The sequence below is a fragment of the Neomonachus schauinslandi genome, chromosome 12 (genome assembly GCF_002201575.2).
Source record: "Neomonachus schauinslandi chromosome 12, ASM220157v2, whole genome shotgun sequence".
In the NCBI taxonomy this organism is placed as follows: Eukaryota; Metazoa; Chordata; class Mammalia; order Carnivora; family Phocidae; genus Neomonachus; species Neomonachus schauinslandi.
Window position 1 is genome coordinate 103,105,181 of NC_058414.1, and position 20,260 is coordinate 103,125,440.

The 20,260-nt window shown below is 44.6% G+C and overlaps 2 protein-coding genes across 2 annotated transcripts in view; one reads left to right on the forward strand and one right to left on the reverse strand.

The window, feature by feature from the left end:
* Positions 1-20,260, forward strand: part of RBM33 (RNA binding motif protein 33) — a 121,225-nt gene that overhangs the window by 41,238 nt on the left and 59,727 nt on the right. The window contains exons 7-9 of the mRNA XM_021693026.1: positions 8,309-8,480; positions 13,622-13,830; positions 17,073-17,361. Of these exons, the coding sequence (XP_021548701.1) occupies positions 8,309-8,480; positions 13,622-13,830; positions 17,073-17,361 (670 nt within the window). The remainder of the gene's footprint in view (positions 1-8,308; positions 8,481-13,621; positions 13,831-17,072; positions 17,362-20,260) is intronic.
* On the reverse strand, positions 3,800-4,319 carry LOC110582980 (40S ribosomal protein S15a-like). The gene is made up of 2 exons (XM_021693029.1): positions 4,266-4,319; positions 3,800-4,153 (listed from the first exon to the last, which is right to left on the reverse strand). The coding sequence occupies exons 1-2, from the start codon at positions 4,314-4,316 to the stop codon at positions 3,800-3,802; spliced, it is 405 nt and encodes a 134-aa protein (XP_021548704.1). The 5' UTR covers positions 4,317-4,319.

Consider the following 20,260-nt stretch of genomic DNA (forward strand, 5'->3'; position numbering starts at 1 on the left):
AAAATATTAAAGCACAAGTGGGTTATTATTTAAAAAAATGGTAATCTTGCCTTCCATTATCAAGTATCTTCTGGAGAGAGAGCTGTTTTTGGAGGGGACATGGCTCCGGGGTGCACTTAGAGCTGAGGAAGGAGGCACGGTGCACGGTGCGGTTCTTCAGATGACCTCATTCTAGGAGCTCTGAGTCCATATTAGCAGCATCGGAACAATGCAGCCAAGGAGTCATTTCAATTGGAAACCCTACTTGAGGTGACTCCTCTTACTTAATTAATGCTCTTGCTTGGTTAGAACAAAGAAATCACTGTACTCGCCACAGATGAGAAGGATGTAATTACAAAGATGCCCAGGGCCAGTTGTGCTTGTTGTCTTCACACGTGGTTTAAACAGGCTTCCTACATTAGATACTTTCTTCATGTATAGGAGGAGTACTGAGAGAAGTGAAAAGAAATCTGTGCACTATTTAAAATATTTACTTTCTAAATTGTGGTGCCGTTTACAGTCAGTGATAGGCACAGATCTGAAGTGTACAGTTCAGTGTTTGTTCAAGTTACTGCCCTTCTTCTGGTCAGAAGCAGTTCTGTGACCCCAGCACGTTCCTTCTTTCTTTTTCATCAGTCCTGACTTCTCAGAGGTAGAAAGTGTTCTTATTTGTCACCTGATACTAGTCTTTCCTAATCATGTAGTATGTAATTATTACTCTGTGTCTAACTTTTTTTGTTCAACATAATGTTTTTGAGACTCATCCAAGTAGTTGTGTATGTGAGTAGTTCACTCCATTTTAGGGATATACCATTCGTGTTCATTCTCCTGATAATAGATATTTGGGTTTCCTTTTTTTTTTTTTTTTTTTAATTAAAGATCTTTATTTATGGGACACCTGGTTGACTCATTCAGTTAAGCATCTGCCTTTGGCTCTCAAGTCATGATTCCAGGGTCCTGGAATCCAGTCCCGCATCGGGCTCCTTGCTCAGGGGGGAGCCTGCTTCTCCCTCTGCCTGCTGCTCTCCCTGCTTGTGCTTTCTCTCTCTCTGGCAAATAAATAAATAAAATATTTTTTAAAAAGGTATCTGAGAGAGAGAGCACAAGCAGGAGCAGAGGTAGAGGGAGAAGCAGACTTCCCGCTGAGCAGGGAGCCTGATGTGGGGCTCAGTCCCAGGACCCTGAGATCATGACCTGAGCTGAAGGCAGACGCTTAATGACTGAGCCACCCAGGCGCCCTTGCTCTTTTTTTATTTTTTTATTTTTATTTATTTTATTTTTTTTAAGATTTTATTTATTTGACAGAGAGAGACACAGTGAGAGAGGGACCACAAACAGGGGGAGTGGGAGAGGGAGAAGCAGGCTTCCCGCGGAGTAGGGAGCCCGATGCGGGGCTCGATCCCAGGACCCTGAGATCATGACCTGAGCTGAAGGCAGATGCTTAACTGACTGAGCCACCCAGGCACCCGGGTTTCCTTTTTTTTTTTTTAAAGTCATGAATAATTAGCTATAAAGATTATTTTATATATCTTTTAATGGATGTATCTTTTTGTTTTCCTTCGTATTAACTACAAATGGAATTACCGAGAGACAGAGTAGAAGTTAATTCTGTAAGAAACAACCAGAGTGGTTGTATCATTTTGTATTCCCCGTGGTCCTGCCCGAGAATCTCCATTCTCCATCACTTGATAGTGTAAGTCGTTTCCATGTAGTCCTTTGACTTGGTGTGTCATTATGGTTTTACTGTGTGTTCCTTTGATAACTAATGATATTGATCACCATTCCATGTGCTGATTCCACTTCCAGATCTTCCTTGTGTCCATTTTTAGTCTTTTTTAAAAAATGAGGGTTCTTTTTAATCTTTGTCCATACGTCTTATACATAGTGTATATACGCCACATAGAGAATATGTATTGTGTGTATATGTTCTGCACAGAATATATTATATATCTATATCGACTGTATTCTAGATAAATTTTTTCAAGATTGATTTATTTATTTGAGAGAGAGCACAAGAGGGAAAGGGAGAGAGAATCTGAAGCAGACTCCCCACTGAGCACAGAGTCCCGACATGGACTTGATCCCACAGTTGCAAGATTGTGACCTGATCTGAAACCAAGAGTCAGACGCTTAATTGACTTAGCCACCCAGGTGCCCCTAGGTAGACAGGTAGATGTTTATAGACAGATAGATGTTTATATGTATAGTGAATATTTTCTCTGAGCCTGTGGCTTGTGTTTTAATTTTCTTAAAGATGTATTTCATGAGCAGAAAATTTTACTTTGATGAAGACCAGGTAATTCTGTGACCCAAGAAATCTTTGACTGTCCCAGAGTTGCAAAGATATTAGCCTATGTTTTCTTCTGGAAGCTTTGTAGTATTAACTATTTGTAGTTTAGGTTTGTGATCTCTCTCAACTAATATATTTATGTGTTGTGTGTATGAGTTCCAGTTTTTTCTGTATGTTTATCTGATTGTTGCGCCATTATTTGTTGTAAACCTTCCCTTTCCCATTGAATTGCCTTAGTCCTTATGTTGAGACTTAATTGACCATTTAAGTTTGGGTCTCTTTCTGGAACCTCTTTTTTTCCCTTGCCAATATTACACTGTCTTGATTACTGTGGCATGAAAGCAGGTAGTATAAATCAATCAGTTTTGTCTTTCTTTTCAAGATTGTTTTGGCTATTCTAGGTACTTTGAATTTCCATATAAATTCTGTAACTGATTTGTCAATATCTACTAAAAATCTGATGGGGGTTTTGATAGAGAACACATTGTTATCTTTCCATCAAACTGGGGGAAAACTAATACCTTAATAATCATGTTGCCTGTTAGTAAACACACTTTAATTCCTCATTTTCTATCTGTGCTTTCATTTCTTTGACCTCTTTGAAAGACTAGAAATACTGAAGGCATTCATTCTTACCTGGTTCTTGATGGTAGGGGAAGTGCTCAGTGTTTCATCAAGTAAGTAATAGGAGCTCACTGGAGGTTTGTGTTTGTTTGATCAGATTGAAGCTCTTTTCTCTATCTAGTTTGTTGAGATTTTTTTTTTTAAGTGAGAAATGGGTGTTGAATTTTGTCAGTGCTTTTTCTGCATCTTTTGAGATACTCCTGTGGCTTTTATCCTTTCTTTTATTAATGTGAATTAAACTGACTTTTTAAAAACTACTAACTATACTCCAGACTTCATATCCTTTTAACGAGACATTTTTTATGTCTTCTTACTGTTTTGGGATCCAGTCTAGGGGCCCACACTGTTGTGTCTCCTCTGGTCTGTGCCAGTTTGTCAGTCTGCCTGCGTTTCACAACCATACTGGTCTAGAGGTGCACTGGCCACGTATCCTATAGAATGTCTTTCAGTCTGGGCTTGTCTGATACTTTCCTCATGATTACACTGGGGTTATGGGTTTTGGAACGCCACAGAGGTTCGGTGCCCTTCTCATCCATCATACCACTGGGTATAGAACCTCCCTGGCAATGTTCTTGATGATGTGGTCGTGTCCTGTTTGCCAATTACAGGTAGTAGGTCTGTAAAGTGTGGTCTTTCCTTTTCTGTGCTCTATTCCCTAGAAGCAAGTCCCTAGTAGTCTGCTGTTAAAGCAAGGGGGGAAGGACTGGACTTTCACCTCTGGAGGAGGGTTTGGGGGCAGGGGTGCAATCTACATGTATTTGGAATTTTTCTGTAAGAAAGTTAAATTGATTTTTTGAACCTTATTTTTTTTTTCCACTACCATATCAAATTTATTATTCCAGTGGCACTAATACAGCTGGAGGTGCTCACAGTAACACCGCACAAAGTTTCCTGCCTGTTACATCCCTAGAAAAAGAATCCCAGGATTTTCCCTCCTGTGTGTTTTCGTCTTGCTTCTTCATGGTCCATGATGCCAGCTGAGGTTGTCAGTACAGTGAAAACAAACTGGCAGGATGGGAGCAGGTTATTCTGCCATTTTTCTAGATCTTTCAGTTGTACATCAAATCTGGGGCTGATCACTCCACACTTTAACCTGCCCGTGAGGTTCACAACAATTTTCCCCTCTCTGTGATCATCAGTGATTTCAAATTCGCCAGTGTAACCATGCTTCATCATCACAGTGAGAAACCGGACGATGGCTTTGGAGCACAGACTAATAAGAACCTGGCGTTTGCCTCTTTTCTCAGCATTGTTTTTTTTCTCATTAAACTTTTGTTTTAATGGGTCTCAAAATTCTGTGACAGATTTTTGGTCAAGTTGTTTCCATTAAAAAGTACTGATTTTAAAAACTAATAACTTAAAACTGCCACACACACAGAGAAATGCTCTTGAGAGCATCTGCCAGGACATTCATGTGCACCATTATGGCGGCATGGAAAGAGGGCAGAAAGAGCGATTTTTTTTTTTTTTGAATCTTAAATCAACTTTGTGCTTCTGGCTAAACCTCACTTGGTTGTGATATATTTCCTTTTTATGTTTTGCTGGATTACATGTGCTTTTATTTTTTAAAGGAATTTTGTGTCTGTATTTATGAAGAATAATGGTCTGTAATTTTCTTAGAATTTTTGTGCAATTTGATTGCTCCATCTTTCAAACTTGTAAATTTTCACTATTTAAAAAAAAAGATTTATTTATTTTGGAGAGAGAGAGCGGGGAGAGTGTGAGTGAGCAAGCAGTGGGGAGGGGGCAGAGGGAGAAGGAGAGAGAGAATCTCAAGCAGATTCCCTGATGTGTGCGGAGCCTCATGCAGGGCTTAATCTCAGGACTCTTGAGATCATGACCTGGGCCGAAATCAAGAGTCAGATGCTTAACAGACTGGGCCACCCAGGTGCCCCTAAATTTTCACTATTGGTAGAATTAATGTTTGTATTTGATTTGTATTTCATGGTATAATAAAGAATTATTCTCTATTAAATATTCTGTAAGCATTAAAAATTTTTGGGAAGTTTTTTAAAACTGTTCTCTATCCCCCCCCCCCCCCGTTTCAGAGAACTACCTGTTTTTTTCCCCTTGGGTTTGGGAAAGAATATTGAATTTTCATTTAAAACGCTGAAATCACAGGTTCATTTCAGAATTATCTGGAGAACTTAATATGTGCAGGTCTGGGTCTTGCTTCACCTTAGACTTTCTAATTCTTTATGTATACCTTTAACCCATGAACAATGCTGGGGTTAGGGGCACTGGTCCCTGCTCAGTTGAAAATCTGCGTGTAACTTTTAACTCCCCAGAATTTAACTACTAAGAGCTTACTGTTGACCGGGAGCTTTACTGATAATAGAAATAGTCGATTAATACCTATTTTGTATGTTATATGTATTATATGCTGTATTCTTACAATAAAGTAAGCTAGAGGAAAGAAAATGTTATTAAGAAAATCATAAAGAAAATACATTTACAGTACTGTATTTACCCCCCCAAAAAATCACATATAAGTGGACCTGTGCATTTCCAACCTGCGTTCAAGGGTCCAGCTGTATGTGAGAAGATTTTGATAGAGTTGTCCATTTTTAAGGAACTTTCATGATGGTTTTCATGTGTACCCTCTGTTAAGAATTACAATTACATCTTCAAGTTTTCTAGATAATTAAGTAGTTAAAAATCAAGCCTTTGAGTATTTTTGGCAAAGCCTAATAATGAGATCACGGATATACACACATACTTAACTTCTTACAAAATAGAATAATTTGATTTTTATGTCACTGACACTGCCCTTCATTGGAGCTTTATTTGTGAATAGAATACTAGCTAGTACTTGTTAAAAACTGTGGAGAAAGTCAGCAGTTTGGCAGATAGGTTATTTGATTCTGTAAATCATATGGCCAAAAGAGATGCTTTTTTTTTTTGAGCCCAGTGTTTAGTAATCAGTGCCTGAAGGCGTGAGTCTGGCTCAGTGAAGGTTGTCAAGTAGTAGGCTGTAGTTGAGGCAAGCGAGGCCGGGCCCTGCTTTGGTGTGAGTTCTGGGCTTGTGTAGTCGTTCGTGTAGTTCAAGGCTTAACTGGACTCTGAGACTTAGACCGGAAGCTTGCATTCCAGGAATTGAATTGTTCAAAAAACTACCTTATGCCGTCCTTTTGCAGTCCTGCCTTCCCTCCATTTCTAATCACTGGCAACCAGTATGATGTTTTCTCTTGGAGAACGTCCTGTGAATGGACTCTTGGCAGTGTGTTGTGATTGACTTCTCTCATCCCACATGGCATTTGCCATTTCATCCCATGTGTGTATCAATGGCTCATTCTGTGTTATTGCTCATCAGCACTGGATGGATCCAGTTTATGTGTCCATTCACTTATTGTTGGTCCAGTTTTGGTGATCCAAAAGAGAGCAGTAAATATTTTCCTACAGGTTTTTTACATGAACATAAATGATCATTTCTCTTGGGTAAATATCTAGGAATGCAATCGATTGCTGAGTCATAGACTGGATTTGTTTGTCTCTGGTGGGTTGTAGTATTTGTTTCAAAGAAACAATTTTCAACTCGTCCTCTTTAGATTTCTTAAATGGAGATTTGGATGCAAAATAAGCTTTATTAATTTCAGCCTTTCATGTTTCACGTTAAACTTGCTTGGAAGGACTTTGAACTGAAATTATTGTTAATGGTTGAATTAGAAATGACCGTTGTAGGAAGTAGAATCTTTGCTTTATTGGTAGCCATTTCTTTTCTTCCTCTGTGGTCTTGCTACTCAAACATGTGGTCTCTGGACCAGCGTGTTAGAAATGCTGAGTCTCAGGCCCTACCATGGACCTGTAGAATCACAATCTGTATTTTAACAGGATTCCCAGTGATGGGTATGAACATTAAATTTGAGAAGCACTGCTTTGGAGCATTATGGAAGTGGGGAAGAGTACTTTGTAAAGGAGTTTACCTTTGTTTGAGTGTAGTACAGCATGAACCTAGCTGGGTCCATCATATATGTTACTCATTTTGGTTTCAGATATTCAGTAAGACAGAAGCAATGATCTCAAACCAACAAAATGCCAAGACTTTGGTACTGTAAAATTCTGTGGTAGACTAAATGTCAGAATACTGAAAGGCGGTGGTATCATAGTTATTAGGCTTAAAATCTAGTTTACATTCATCATTTTATCTTCAGGCATTTGAACCCCTGAAGATGTGAGAGACTTGAAGTATTTATAGCAATGAGTGTGTGCATTTGTAGTTGATCTTTTTGCACAGAAAATGTTGGGAAAAGAATACAAAACAGTTGTATCTTTGGTTTATGTTAAATTTTTTCTTGTGCATTTTTTAATAAAGTAGTTCATCTTTGTTTCTCTAAAGAGTAAAGGACATTTAAAATTATGAATTACGAGAATAAAGGGGCAAATTCTGTTTTCTTTACATGTACAAAAAGTATTTAAATGAACTTGGCACTCGTAAGTCCCTGTCTTATCTCGCAGGAGGCCACTAAGACCTAGTACAAGGGGAAAAGTGGTCAGTATCAAAGGGAACATCAGGGGTAAAGTAAGAACTGTTGATGAAGAAATTACTTTTAGTTGGGACAAGATTAGGCATTATTTTTGTAGGAATGCTGACATAATAAAATAAAAGATAAAAGCTGGTTTTAGTGTGACTGAAAAAGAATAGTTTGCTGTTGCAGTATTCTTAGCCAGAGGCAGCGATGGCATGAACTCTGGACAGTGGAATAAAGGAGAGGGTAAGAGTGAGTGAGGAAAGATTTTGGAGTCTGAAGAAACCAACCAACCTAACAGCAGGTTTGGTGTGTGTCTAGAATAAAAATCATGGTAGATGAGGTCAGGAGTTTCTGGAAGTGTTGGGCGTATGTGACAGGAAGGAGTATGCTCTCATCAAATATAAGTTATATAACTCATGGAACTCCAGTGTTAGTTTAATGAATATATTGAATTTTGCTGGAATCTGGATCAGACTTGAGGCCAGCAGGGCCTTTTTGGAATTCATGTTTCTTGGGCCCCCTGGCTGGCTCAGTTGGTAGAGCATACGACTCTTGATCTCGAGGTGGTAAGTTTGAGCCCTAAGTTGGGCATGGAGCCTACTTTAAAAAAAAATTTTTTTTAAATAGGAAAAAAAAAAGAAATTCATGTTTCTTCTCTCAGAAGTATAAGTAACAACAGTATATATTGTATATTAATTACAAGCAGGAATTGAACTTTTTCTAACTTTTTTTTTAATGTTTGAGATTATTTGTTCCTAGAATCAGTTTAATGTTTTACATGGCCTTGTCATGCAACATTTTACAATATCTTTACATCTTAAATATAAAGATCCTTTATATATATGTGATTTTATATATGTATATATAAAATCACGCTTCCGTATTTAAATCAAAAGAATGTGAACTCAGTCTCCCTCCCTTTTTGTTTTGTATGTCTGCATTGTAGGGAGGTATGGAAACTTTGGAACTACAGAAGGACATAAAAGAAGAATCAGATGAAGAAGATGATGATGATGAAGAATCTGGACGATTACGTTTCAAAACTGAAAGGAAAGAAGGAACAATTATTAGGCTCTCAGATGTAACTAGAGAGAGAAGGAACATTCCAGAAACTTTGGGTAACTTTTTTTTGCCTGTCTCCCATCCTTCTTCACTCCCATTTCAGCTTCCTCCATAGTGCTATTACGATGAATCAAATAGGTAGAAACAGTTCGACTTCATAGATTATTGTGCCATCTAGAGAGTGGATGGTCTGTGTGAAGTTAGAGCTGAGTTACGGTGCTGTAAAAGTAATTCTATAAATTCTATAAAAATGACTGTCTTCTGGATTAAAAATGTTTGAATAAAATATTTGATTGCTTATTTTTTTTTAATAGCTTTTTCTTTTGGAGCTGATGGCCTGGACCTACTCTCATGCATACCATGCAGGTCTTGGCTGGCTCTGGAAAGGTGGTGTAGGGATGGTGCAGAGCCATTTGATCCCTCTGGAGGGCTAATTCTGGACCAGACTATTTGTATTTTGTACCTGTGAGTGTCGTCATAACCATCGTTTTTCTATTTTCTTTTTCTCGATGTCATTTCCTCTCCATGTTTTATGAGATAAGGTGACTTGTTTATAGACATAATCAATTGAACATCATTCTGAGCAAACCCTGCTTTTAAAGATCTACAGCAGGCTGTTGCTGATCAGCAGAGAGCCTTTTTCACAATTCACCCTACCCTACCCCCAGTGGTTTCTTTTTTCCAGCGTCCATTGCAAAGCATAAAGCGGTGGTTCTCAAACAGAATCGCCTAGAAGGCTTGTTAAAACAGATTCCTGGACCCACTCCCAGCTCTTCTGATTTAGTAGGTTTAGGGTGGTACCCACGGAAGTTGCGTTTCTGATGATCTGCCAGGTGATGCTGCTCCTCTGCTCTGGAACCTGTACTTTAAGAACTACGGGGATATTGTACTGTATTCTGAGGAGGAGGGTGGGTGGGTGGGTGAGAGGACAACGTTTACCTGCTTTCGGGTGTTGGTCAAAATAAAAATCAAGAAACTACCCAACAGTCACTACATTTACTACTTCTTAAACCATTATTTTGGCCCTTTTCATTTGGAAATATGAGCACGGATCTGTAAGTGGCAGATGTGAATTCTTCCTGAGGACGCCAAGCTCCCAGTGTGTACAAATTAACAGTAGTGAGCCAGTCTTACTTACCATGTTACTTTACTAAGTGAGATTTATGGAGAGATTGTTAGACTCTTGGCGGTCTACTTCTTTGCCCTCTGATTTCCTCCTCCTCTAGCTTTTGACCCAAGAATTCCCTGGACTTTTCAGTCAAGTTATGCTGTAAAGTTGCCTGTTGGTCTGAAGCAGGACAACATAAGTTTCTAAGAAAGAGGATCTGAAGTTGGCCTTGGGAAAACAGGAGGAGGGGAAAAAAACAAAAATGTATCTTCTGGCGGGAGGAATTGGTAACATTACATACTGGAGCAGACCTCTCAGGCTTGGGCTGGAGTAAGATTAACAAGGGAGAGTGGGTGCCCCTGGCTGAACGGCGGAGGGCAGCGGGCAGTATCTTACTAGAGAAGCGGCACAGGGTTGGGGCTGGGGATGAATTCATCACTTTTCGGGTGGTTTTGTCCTGGCTGTGGCATTGCTACATAAGTTGGGGAACTTGATATATCAAACCATAATAACTGGGGTAGCTACAGGTTCTAAGGATGTGAAATCACTTGGCAAACACCAAGAAGGGCTTCTCCCTTCTGTAGCCAGCTCCCTCTAGGCCAGGGTGGGGGTCACTTTCCCCTGAACCTCGAGGCCTCTGCCCACCTCCTGTCCTGAGCTGGGGTCATCTCTCTCTGTGCATTGTACTTGCCCCAGGCACTGACAGCACATCTTGAGGTGTCCCTCCTGCTTGTGTTTATCATCCGTGTTGCTTCCATTCCTACATCTCAGGACCTTTGCCTCATTTTGCTCTTTTCAGGGTCATTTGTACCTTCTGAGAGAAGAGGTTGGAAGGGGTTAGTGGTAGGCAAGCCGGAGCCTTTAAATACAAGGGAAGAGAGTCTGGAGGCAGAGGGGCTGTAAGCATAAACAGTTTGGACATTTGCCATTCTTTTAAACATTAAGAAATAATGCATTCGTGCAGATTTGGCCAGGTAATAGGGCAAGTGGAAATGGTGCTTAAATGTGTCTTCCTCTGCTCCGTATGAGTGAGCCCTGACATAAGCAAGCTTAGTGTTTGAAACATGAGTTTTCTAGTAACTCAAAGTTAGGCTTATTCCCAGTACAAAAAGGATTTTTCTGTCCATTTACAGATTGGTTTCCTAAAACAGTGCACTCTTATTACCCTGATCCCACTCCCACCCACCAACAAAAGGTTAGTTTTACATATAAGAAAATATTGATTGAGAAAGAGAAGCTGCTACAGTATTTGGTAAACTAGAAATCTGCATAAGTTTTACCCATCAGTTTATTTGTATGCTCCTGGTGATAGAGATATCAGTTTCAGGTTCTGTATAGAAATACTTAGATTTATTTGACTGTATAAAGCTGTTTACCCGCTTTTTGTAATGGGATTAAAATATCTTGCTACCAGAGTCCCTACGTCGTCTCATATATTATGTATTTCTTGACAAATGATGTCTTTTAACATTTTGAATACAAATAAAAATTTTTGGTTTTGTTATATCATCGATTAATGTTGAGAACCTTCCACTCTTTAAAAAGAAGACTGAAATCATGCTCTGGCATCCCCCGTTCCTGACCCTTTGGTCTGCATGTGGGTAGTGAGTTCCCTTCAGAACCTACAAGAGTGTTGTTGGGTCTCTCTTAGGTGTTCCCAAATTCACATTGGGGACGCTGTCCTTCAGTGGGCCGACCACGGATTTGTATACAGCTACAGAACCTGGTACACAGTCACTGATGTGTATTTTGAATTCAGGTAGAATTTTGGGCTTTCATGTAGGTTAAGATCTTAAGTAAGGAGCTCAACCAGCATTCTGGGAACTAAGCCTTTCAGAAAATGTGACTTTTTCTCAGTTTCCCTGGGGGTGGTACAAAACCACATGCTTAGCAGATAGATTCGTTCTTTCTGTTCAGGGGATGCCTTGGGGTTTAAGGGCTTAACTCTCCTGTGGGACCCAGCTGAGAAGGGTTTCTAGAACTGATTTGTGTAAGGGAGTGATGTATTTTGAATGGAAATGTCAAAAGCCATCTCTAAAAAGTGGGTGTCAGTGACTGGTTTTTCTAAAGTCTCAGCACAGAAGTTCAGAGCTGTGGGTTCTTTGGCCCTCGGAGGTGGACCTGAGATTCTCTTTGAGAGGAGTGCGTGCAGTACCCGAAAGACTACATTCATGTTAGTTAGGCCTTTTTTATGCATTAGTCTATGAGTAGGCATCTAGATTTTGCAATACTCTAAATTTCATTGGCCCATGTCATATGTTAAGTTGTATTTTACTGCTTTAACCTAAAGAACATTCTTATCATGTCCACATAACACCCTTAGTTACTTTTGTTTTTAAGGCCAAGGATCTGTGGGAAGAATATCTTCATCTAGTAATAAACAGTTCAAGATTGGTAGTGGCAGCAGTCGGATCCTGCCTTCAGTTTACGCAGTGGTGCTTGTATTACGAGCAAGGTTTTTTACAAATTGCTTGATTCACATTCTCTTGTTAAAAAAAAAATTCAGACTATCATTTGTTATTTTTATTTTGCCAAATAAGCTGTGTATTCTCCAAATATTTATTCATTATTAGTCCAGCTATTATAAAAATTATTTGTATGCAAATGTTTTTCTTAAGCACGTTTTAGAAAAGGACAATACAGTGTAAAACTTTGTTACATTGAGCTATATCTTTTTACTTTAGAATATGGACATAGTTCAGAAAACACTTAAGAGGAAATTGACATTTCAGTTGAAGTTACAAATGTAATTTCCATCCTGTCATATTTTGGTGACCTTTTGTGACAGCTTGTCTCAATTGGAGGAAAGCATTTTTACTTGCTGATTAAAGATGTCATTTGAAACCATTTTATTACTGGGGATAGTGAAATTAATCTTGACACTTAGAACCACTAGAAAAATAATTGCTGATTCACCGCATAAAATGTGTATGTGAACCAATCATGTAGTCAAGATTAGAGTAAAAGTCTGTGCTTGTTAAGAGGAGATTAAATTTTCTTTTGAATGGGGTCTAGATTTATTTGAAGGGGAGGGGAATACCATAGAAACAATATCAAGAAAATGAGATGTGGCTTAGAGATTTTGGAAGAGTTTGGAGATGATTAGGGAATCCAAGGTAGGAGATGAACTGGTAATGTTTAAAATTTGCCCTTCACTGTGGAAGAAGGTGTAAGAATGTCTTTCGGGATTCAGTGAAACCTTTAGAAGGTGTATATTTGTTAATGTAAGATATCACAGTTCAGATATTTTAAAATAAAGGAACCGTATATGAATAAGTCAGCTTTTCTCTTTTAGGAATTAAGAATAATGTGCCAAGTGAGGTTTTTTAGGGCCAGAGTCCGTGTTTTTTTGTGACCTTAAAGCATTGGTCAGAGAGGTGAGCATTTCATGGGTGTCCCACAAGCATTTGCATTAATGAGTTTTTTCTTCTGTGACTTTGCTCTCATCCGATATAACTTCCATATCAGACTGCATGGATAGAAGTCTTTTTTCACAGAGTAAAGGTCTTTTTTGATAAATCTGAAGTGATAATGAGTTTTCCATTGTGGGAAATTGATTTCCGAGTGTTTTCATTAATAGTTTGTTTACGTCAGAACAAGCAGGAATGTGTTTTATTTCTTCATTTGGAGTCTGTGTGCTGCCGCGCACCCGTCCTGCTTGTGCTGGTCTCATGTGGCCGTTGTGCTGGCGTGGCGTGGGCCTGGCCGAGCCCGCTCCTCTGCCACGCAGCCTGCCGGCCGTGCGGAAGGGATCGCAGCAGCTTGAGGGCTGTGTGAAGTCGGGCCCCGGCCCCTTCCTTTTAGCTTCCCTCTGCACATTTTTGTGCTTTCAAGTGAAAATACCGTGGCTCCTGTGCCTCACTACACGGTACACGGGAGGGGCATGTCTTCATTTAACAGGTGTTCATGTAACGGGCTGTGAGTGTCGCTGGCTGGACCTTGCTTGCTGCCGCCAGTCTAGTTTTCTCCCCGGGGGTGAGGCACTTGCTGTTTTGGGTTGTCTGGTCATGTGTATCTTCCCTGTTTTTCCCTGTAAATCTAGTTTAGGCTATTTGAAGGTATCTAACATATATGCATCTTTTCAAATAGAGCTTTCAGCGGAAGCCAAAGCTGCATTGCTTGAATTTGAAGAAAGAGAGCGACAGCATAAGCAGGGGCGCTATGGTTCGAGGCGGGGAGGAAGGAGAGGAGGCTCTGTGGTGTGTCGTGGAATGGGAGACCAGAGGAGAGAGAACAGCGAGCGAGTGAGAATAAAAGATCACAGACCTGCCCTGCTCCCGACGCAGCCTCCTGGCATGGTAATGTCTAGTTTTATTGTGATAGTCCGAGACTTTAGGACAAATGAAACAAATGAAAATGTGCCTTTGTGGGTTTCGTACTTGGTGTGTGTCTCCTAGTCTGAAATGAAGGTTTCGTAGTAGGAATAATGGCGAAAGTTTCTTTATAATGCAATCTCACCAGTGGTCTTATAAATTCATTCCTCCTGGTATTCGAGTAGTACAAGAAGAATTCCGTACACAGCTACTTACGGAGAAGGGAGTAACAAGAGGCTTAAGTCTTCAAGTGACAAGAACCACAGAGGAGCCTGGCTTCTGTCCTCTCCCTTCTTGGAGCGGACTGCTGTTCCTGGGCACCCCTACTCAAAACGGTGGCTGTGTCACATGTAGAATCCAGGCGGTGGTGTGTGTTTTTTCAAAATAGTCTTTCCTTTATACTGTTTACCAGCGGTTTTTCAAGTATAGCGGTTTCTCGTAGAGTAGCTGTCCTGTCCTGTCCTGTCCATAATCATCTACTTGGAATTTCAGCTCAATTTGCATTTCCCGTGCCTTTCAAAGGTGAGATAGCGCAGAAGCAAAGAAAGGAATTGTAGTGATTTTTATGTTCTTCTGGTTAGCTTTGGGATTTTATGGCTTTTTCCTTTAGAAGTCAGTCTCCATCTACCACATGTCCCTCCTACATTTTTATCTGAATTTAGGGGAAAGTCACACTTTGCCTCTTTGTAGAAATATTCAATGGTAGGATGCATTCACTTGTGAAATAAGGTAGAGCAACTGTTTTCATTCTTAAGCTTCTCACATAGCAGAAAGGCGGGACCTTTCGTTTCTTCTTTTTCTTCCCTGCTCCATACCCTCACCCCTAACCTCCGCTTGCCATGTATTAAGCAGCCAATTTGGTTATTTTGGCCTTGGAGGAGAGGGGTGCAGCCACACAGGGGGACCTGTTTTTGTGTAATTGTGTCTCTGTGATCCTGGAAGGGTAACTTTTCTTATCCACAAAGAGAGGAGGTGTGCCCAGCCAGCCCCCTGCAAGAGAGGCTGGGCTGAGAGGAACTGTGAGCGCTTCAACATTGTTAGCCAAGTGGAAGATGGCCTGGGCCATAGACGGTTTGCCGGCCGAGGTGGGCTCTGCAGGTCACTGTGAACTGGGGATAAGCCTGTGGCATGACCTGCTCGGCCCCCTGGTGCTCTGGGCTGTAAGCTCTGTGCCCACCTTTGCTAGTCGTGGTGTTTTACAGTTTCACTTTACTGGGAGGACCAAAGCTGTCGGAGATGAACTTAACCTTGCTCCCACCTGTGTCTGCCCTCAGACCACAAATGCTCTTGATCCTGGTTACTCCCCACCCAAGAGCTGCCTGTCTGCTCGACTCTCCAGAGTTCTGGGAACAATATTCTTACGTCCTTGCGTCAGTGTATATTCTCCTAGGTTGGTCCCTTGCTGCCTGGGCTCCGCTCCCTTCACTTCTTCCTGAGGGTGCTCTGAGAATCGCTGCCTCCCCTGTGCTGGTCCTTCCTGCCGCGCTCGGGCGCCTCGGGCACCCTGACCTCCTGCGCCCTGAGCCTCTCCTACGTAGGGCTGCGCTGTGCTCTCCTTCCTCTGTCTCCTTCAGCTGCCTTCTTGTCAGCCCTCCTTTGGGTTAGAGCTCCTGCGGCGGGGGCATCGCCTTCCTGCCTCCGGCCCTCTCTGTGCAAGTCTGAGTCTCCAGCCCTCACCTCTTGCCAGCTCTGCGTTCCCCATGTGCTTTCTGGCTGTCCCGTGCCTCTCCACACGGGTGGTCTACAGCCCCTAACCTCACTTGTTTCAAACACGGGATTCCCTTAAAACGCCTTTGTGTTCTTGAGTGGATGACCCTGCATTGTGTTCACTGTAAGTTCAATTCAGATCTGACTCAGATGACCCTCTGTTCGTGGTGATAAGACAGGATCCCTAACTGTCCTATGCAGAGGTGCACGTTTCACCTGCCACGAGTTAGAAGAGGGAACACACTGGGTTCTCGGAGCACACGTAGCCGTGGATGTAGGCTGACACTGGAATCTCTGGAAAAGTCCTCTCTGAGACCAAGGCCATAGACGGTTTGCTTTCAGAATTCTCTTTGTGTCTCTGAAATGTCTCTTTCCCTGTTGCTCTTGGTCCAGCCTTGGCCGTTTCTTCCATTCAGCTCTTGCCGCAGTCTGCTGAGTGGTCTGTCTCAGTCGCTGCCAACTCTGTCCGCCACGTCACCGGCCGTAAGTCCTCTTCGTACCCGTGCTGTGTGCCGGAGTGACGGGTCCTGCGGCGGCCCTGGAGTTGGGAAGCCTCTGTCGTTTGGCGCTCTGGCAGGGAAGGTGGCCTGCGCGTTGGACCACGTGGTCTGTCGTGCGGCCCCGCCTCTGCTGCTTAGTGCGGCCGGTCTCAGGCGCGGCCGTGAGCGGGACTAGTGGAATCAGGTGGTCTGCGTTCTACTCCCAGGGCTTCTGCTTACCAGCTGCCTGATTTGTAAAAGCAGGGTCGTCACGAGGACCCCCTTCAGCGCACTGTCAGGGGGAAGCCAGTTACTTTGCACTCGGACCATGCGATGGGTGCTTAACGACACGGGGTGGCCCTGCGCTCGGCGGGCGCTGCGCTTGTGGCCGCCTCCCTCCCCTCGGGAATGTTGTCTGACCGGACCACCCCAGGACCCCTGACGGCTTCGAGTGTCTGTTTTCACACCCTTGCCTCCGCCCGTCTTCTGTCTCCATGGCTGTGGCCACCTGCTGTCCTGCTTTCCCCAGCAGGTGTGTCTCTGCCCCTTTCCCACCTCCTCTCCCACCCCCTCGGGGGAGAGCTAGGCTCTTCCCGGAGGCCTGGTGTCGGGCACGGCTGCTTGTGCCCATCCCGGCTTTCTTCCCTGGTTTTCCGAGGAGGAGAAGCAGGCCTGGCTGCAGGGGGGCCGAGGGCAGCTTGGGCTCTGCCTGCAGCGCGGTGCTTGGCTTGCTTTGGGCGGGTTGGTTGACTGAACCGGGAGTTTTTAAACCTTTGGCATCCATGCGCATTATTTCGAGGCCACGATTTTTCCCTCTCTGCCCTGAGGCTGGGTCCCAGTGTGAGGCGGTGGTGCTTGCTGGGAACGGGCAGTGCGGCTTACCGGCCCCGCGGTTTCGTCCAGGCTGTCGCTGGGAACGTACTTCTCAGCCGTACGCGTACTCTCGAGCCAGCGTGAGTCTGTAAAGGCGGTAGCCTTCCCTTACTCTTCTTCTGAATGTTGATTTCTGTGAATTTGTCTCTCTTTTTTCGTGGTTTTCAGACGCACTCTCCAAGACTGATGCCCCCTCCGCAGCCTCAGCCGCCGCCGCCGCCGCCGCCTCCGCCCGCGCAGCAGCAGCCCATCCGAAGTCTGTTCCAGCAGCAGCAGCTGCAGCCCCTGCTCCCCCTGCAGCACCCGCACCACGCCTCGCCGCCCCCGGGGGTGCACGTGCCGCCCCAGATGGAGGCCCCGAGGGGGATGCTGACCCCGCCCCCCGTGACCCCGCAGCAGCCTAAGAACATACACATCAACCCCCACTTCAAAGGGGCGGTGGTGACGCCCGTCCAAGGTACGTGTCTCTTCTGCTGTCGGAAGGCCGCGGGCTCCCGTGGCCAGGCCGTGCTCACGAGCAGGTCTGTAAGGACGGCTTGGCTTCTCTGCTGCGCCCCACCCCCCAGACACGCGCCCACTCGATGGGCCGAGCTCAGTTACTCAAGAATTTGTACCTCTTATGATGTGGTGGAAAGCACTGAGCAGCTTCTAAATTTCAAGGGCAGCAGAGGTCATTGTGCAAGTGCCTGAGTTGGTATTCTTCATACGTTCTCTAGTGGGAATATTTCCACACTGAGTGCATCCCACTCAGTGTGTGCTAGTTGTCATTTTCAGTGTATGACCGCCGGTGTTACTACGGACACATGTTGCCGAAGCCAGCAGGCCGCTTTGGAGCAGTGGGTATGGAGCATATCTTCATGCAGCTGTTGAACACACGTTGATTGAGATACTTCTCTATCTCTGACGTTTGAGAGATATTGCTGAAAAACAACAGATAAGCTTTCTGCAGTGGTGACCTTGCTTTCTGGCAGAGACGGGCAGTGAGCAGGAGACGTCACGGGAAGAATGTGTGCAGCCTGTTAGCGGACAGAGAGAGAGCAGAGCAAGGGCCTGGGGTCGGCTGTGTAACTTGGGACACGAGGGTGGGACTTGGTGCAGATGTCAGAGTTGAAGGAGGTTGCAGAGCCAGGGATGTCACTGTTTCAGGGGAGAGGATCCCAGGCAGAGGGATCAGCAAGAGACAGTGAGACCATGCCTTGGGTGTTCCAGAAACCAAAAAGAGATGACGTGACATAAGTGGAATGATAAGAGCAGAGAGGAACCATGGGACCCGCGTCACGTAAGACCTCAAGCCCTTCTAAGAGCCGTGGCTTTTCCTCTGAGCAAAATGGGGTGTGACTGGAGGAGTTTAAGCAGTGTGTGTTTAAGGAGTCTCTGTCTAGGGGAGTAGAGGAGTGGATGGGCTGGCGGGGGACAGTAGGCTGTGTTGAAGCCCCCTTGAGCTGTGTGGTGGTGAACTTGGCATCAGATCACAGCGTGGGTATGTGGCATGGACACAGTTTTGCATTTGCCAGAATCCAGGTGTTGACAGCAATAGAGGATGGCGTTGCTTGTCACGGGTGAAAAGGAGGAGCGGTCACTGGGAGAGAGTGAGGTGGTGAGGTCGAAGGGAGCTGCGTAGAGATTGCGGAAACGTGGGTCACTGACGACGACCAGGTCTTGGATGTGGCCGCAGAGGGATGGAGGACGGTAGTCGGGGACCCAGGAGGCCGGGTTCGGGAAGCATGGTCTCTGTCAAGGCTAAAAGACAGGGCTGGAGACAGTGGTCAGACAGGAGCTGAACTCTGGGGCGCGAGAGCCGCAGTTGGGCCAGTAGCCGGACAGCCGCTGGGGGTAGGTGTGACCCATCGGGTGACGCGAGAGCCGGAGCTGGGGTCTGAAACAGCACTGACAGCCCTGAGGGCCTCCGCCCCACCTGCAGAGCCGGCAGGAGGAAAACAGCCTCATCTTTGGGAGCATTCGGTTTCCCTTTGAGCAAGAAGGGGGTGGCTGAGGCCCCCATGGGCTCCGCTGACACTGAACCTGGAATCCCGTAGTTGCAGAAGTTGGGGAGAAGCCGGAGATGGGACTTGAAGTGTGGGCAGAGGCCCTCTGAGACTGTGCTTTGCCCTTGGAGCACAGCTGTGAGGGTGATGGCGGCAGGCTGGCCTCGGGCGTGTTCCGGGAGACCGCTCCTGTTTTACACACCTGGGAGGCAGAGTCAGAGCGGGTCCCGACCCCCCGGCAGGCTCCGCCTGTCCCCACCTCCTACTGGACTCTCTTGCTGGCCTCGTCCTCTGCCGGGGCTCTGCGCTCCTGAGGCTCGCGGTGCGGCTGCCGCGCTCCCTGCCGTCGTCCTGTGACTGGCGCCTGGCCTGTGTCTCCGGCAGCAGCTGCGGGATGCACGAACCCCCACATTAGAGGGGCCCTTGCCACGGCGGCTTCCCAGGACAGGCACCTGCAGTCGGTGTCGGTTTTCAGAGGAATTTTACTGAGGTCAGCATCTGTTACTGGGTATTTCCTCATAAACACTGAGTGGAAAACTGGCAGTTGGGAGGGCGCGCAGACTTCCTGCAGCCTAATACAAACAAACAGTATTAGAAGTCCGGAGTGGGAAAGCTCCAAGGAAACCCCAGGACGTCTTCTAGATACGAAAACAGTGTGCCTTGCCAAAAAGTCAGCAGCCTGACAGATACAGAATGCAGGCCTTGCGCCACAAAGCTCATCGTTCAGTAAATGTAAGATCAGCTTTCTGACGGTAGTTTTTACACTCTTCGAACCTGCTAAATGATTTTGCACCATGAAGCTGGCTGCTATAGAGCCCCCATTCCTTCTCGTTAGCGTACCTTTGATCTTGAGCTAGGCTGATGAGGGGAGAGAGCGCAGTCCTGTCCTGGCTGGGCACACACGCAGGGCGCCATTAAAGAGTCGAGTGTCCGTAGTAAACGAGCGAGCTCTTCTTGAGGGAGGCTGCCGGTGTCTGCGTGTCTCCTGTGCATAGGGCATCTGAGACCCCAGGGTCTCAGAGCTACAAGGCCATTGAAAGGTACATGAAAATGTTTTTAAAAAAGTAGCAGCGTAAGCACATCTCTTCTCGATGGCACACATTTTCAGGGATGAAGAGGGTTCCATCATATTATAATTAACCAGTTTTGATGGAAATTTAACTTGTTTTCTAGATTTTTCCCTATTAAACTGTTGTAATGAGTTAAAAACTTACTCAGTTTAGTCCATTAAGTACACGGAGCAACAGAAAGATAAATGTTAAATATCAAATATTCCGAGTACAGAGTTCAGCTAGAATGGTGTGTTACAAGTATCAGATTCTTCTGGTCACGGCACAGAGGAAGGCAGCTAGTTGGAAGTGTCCCCTGCTC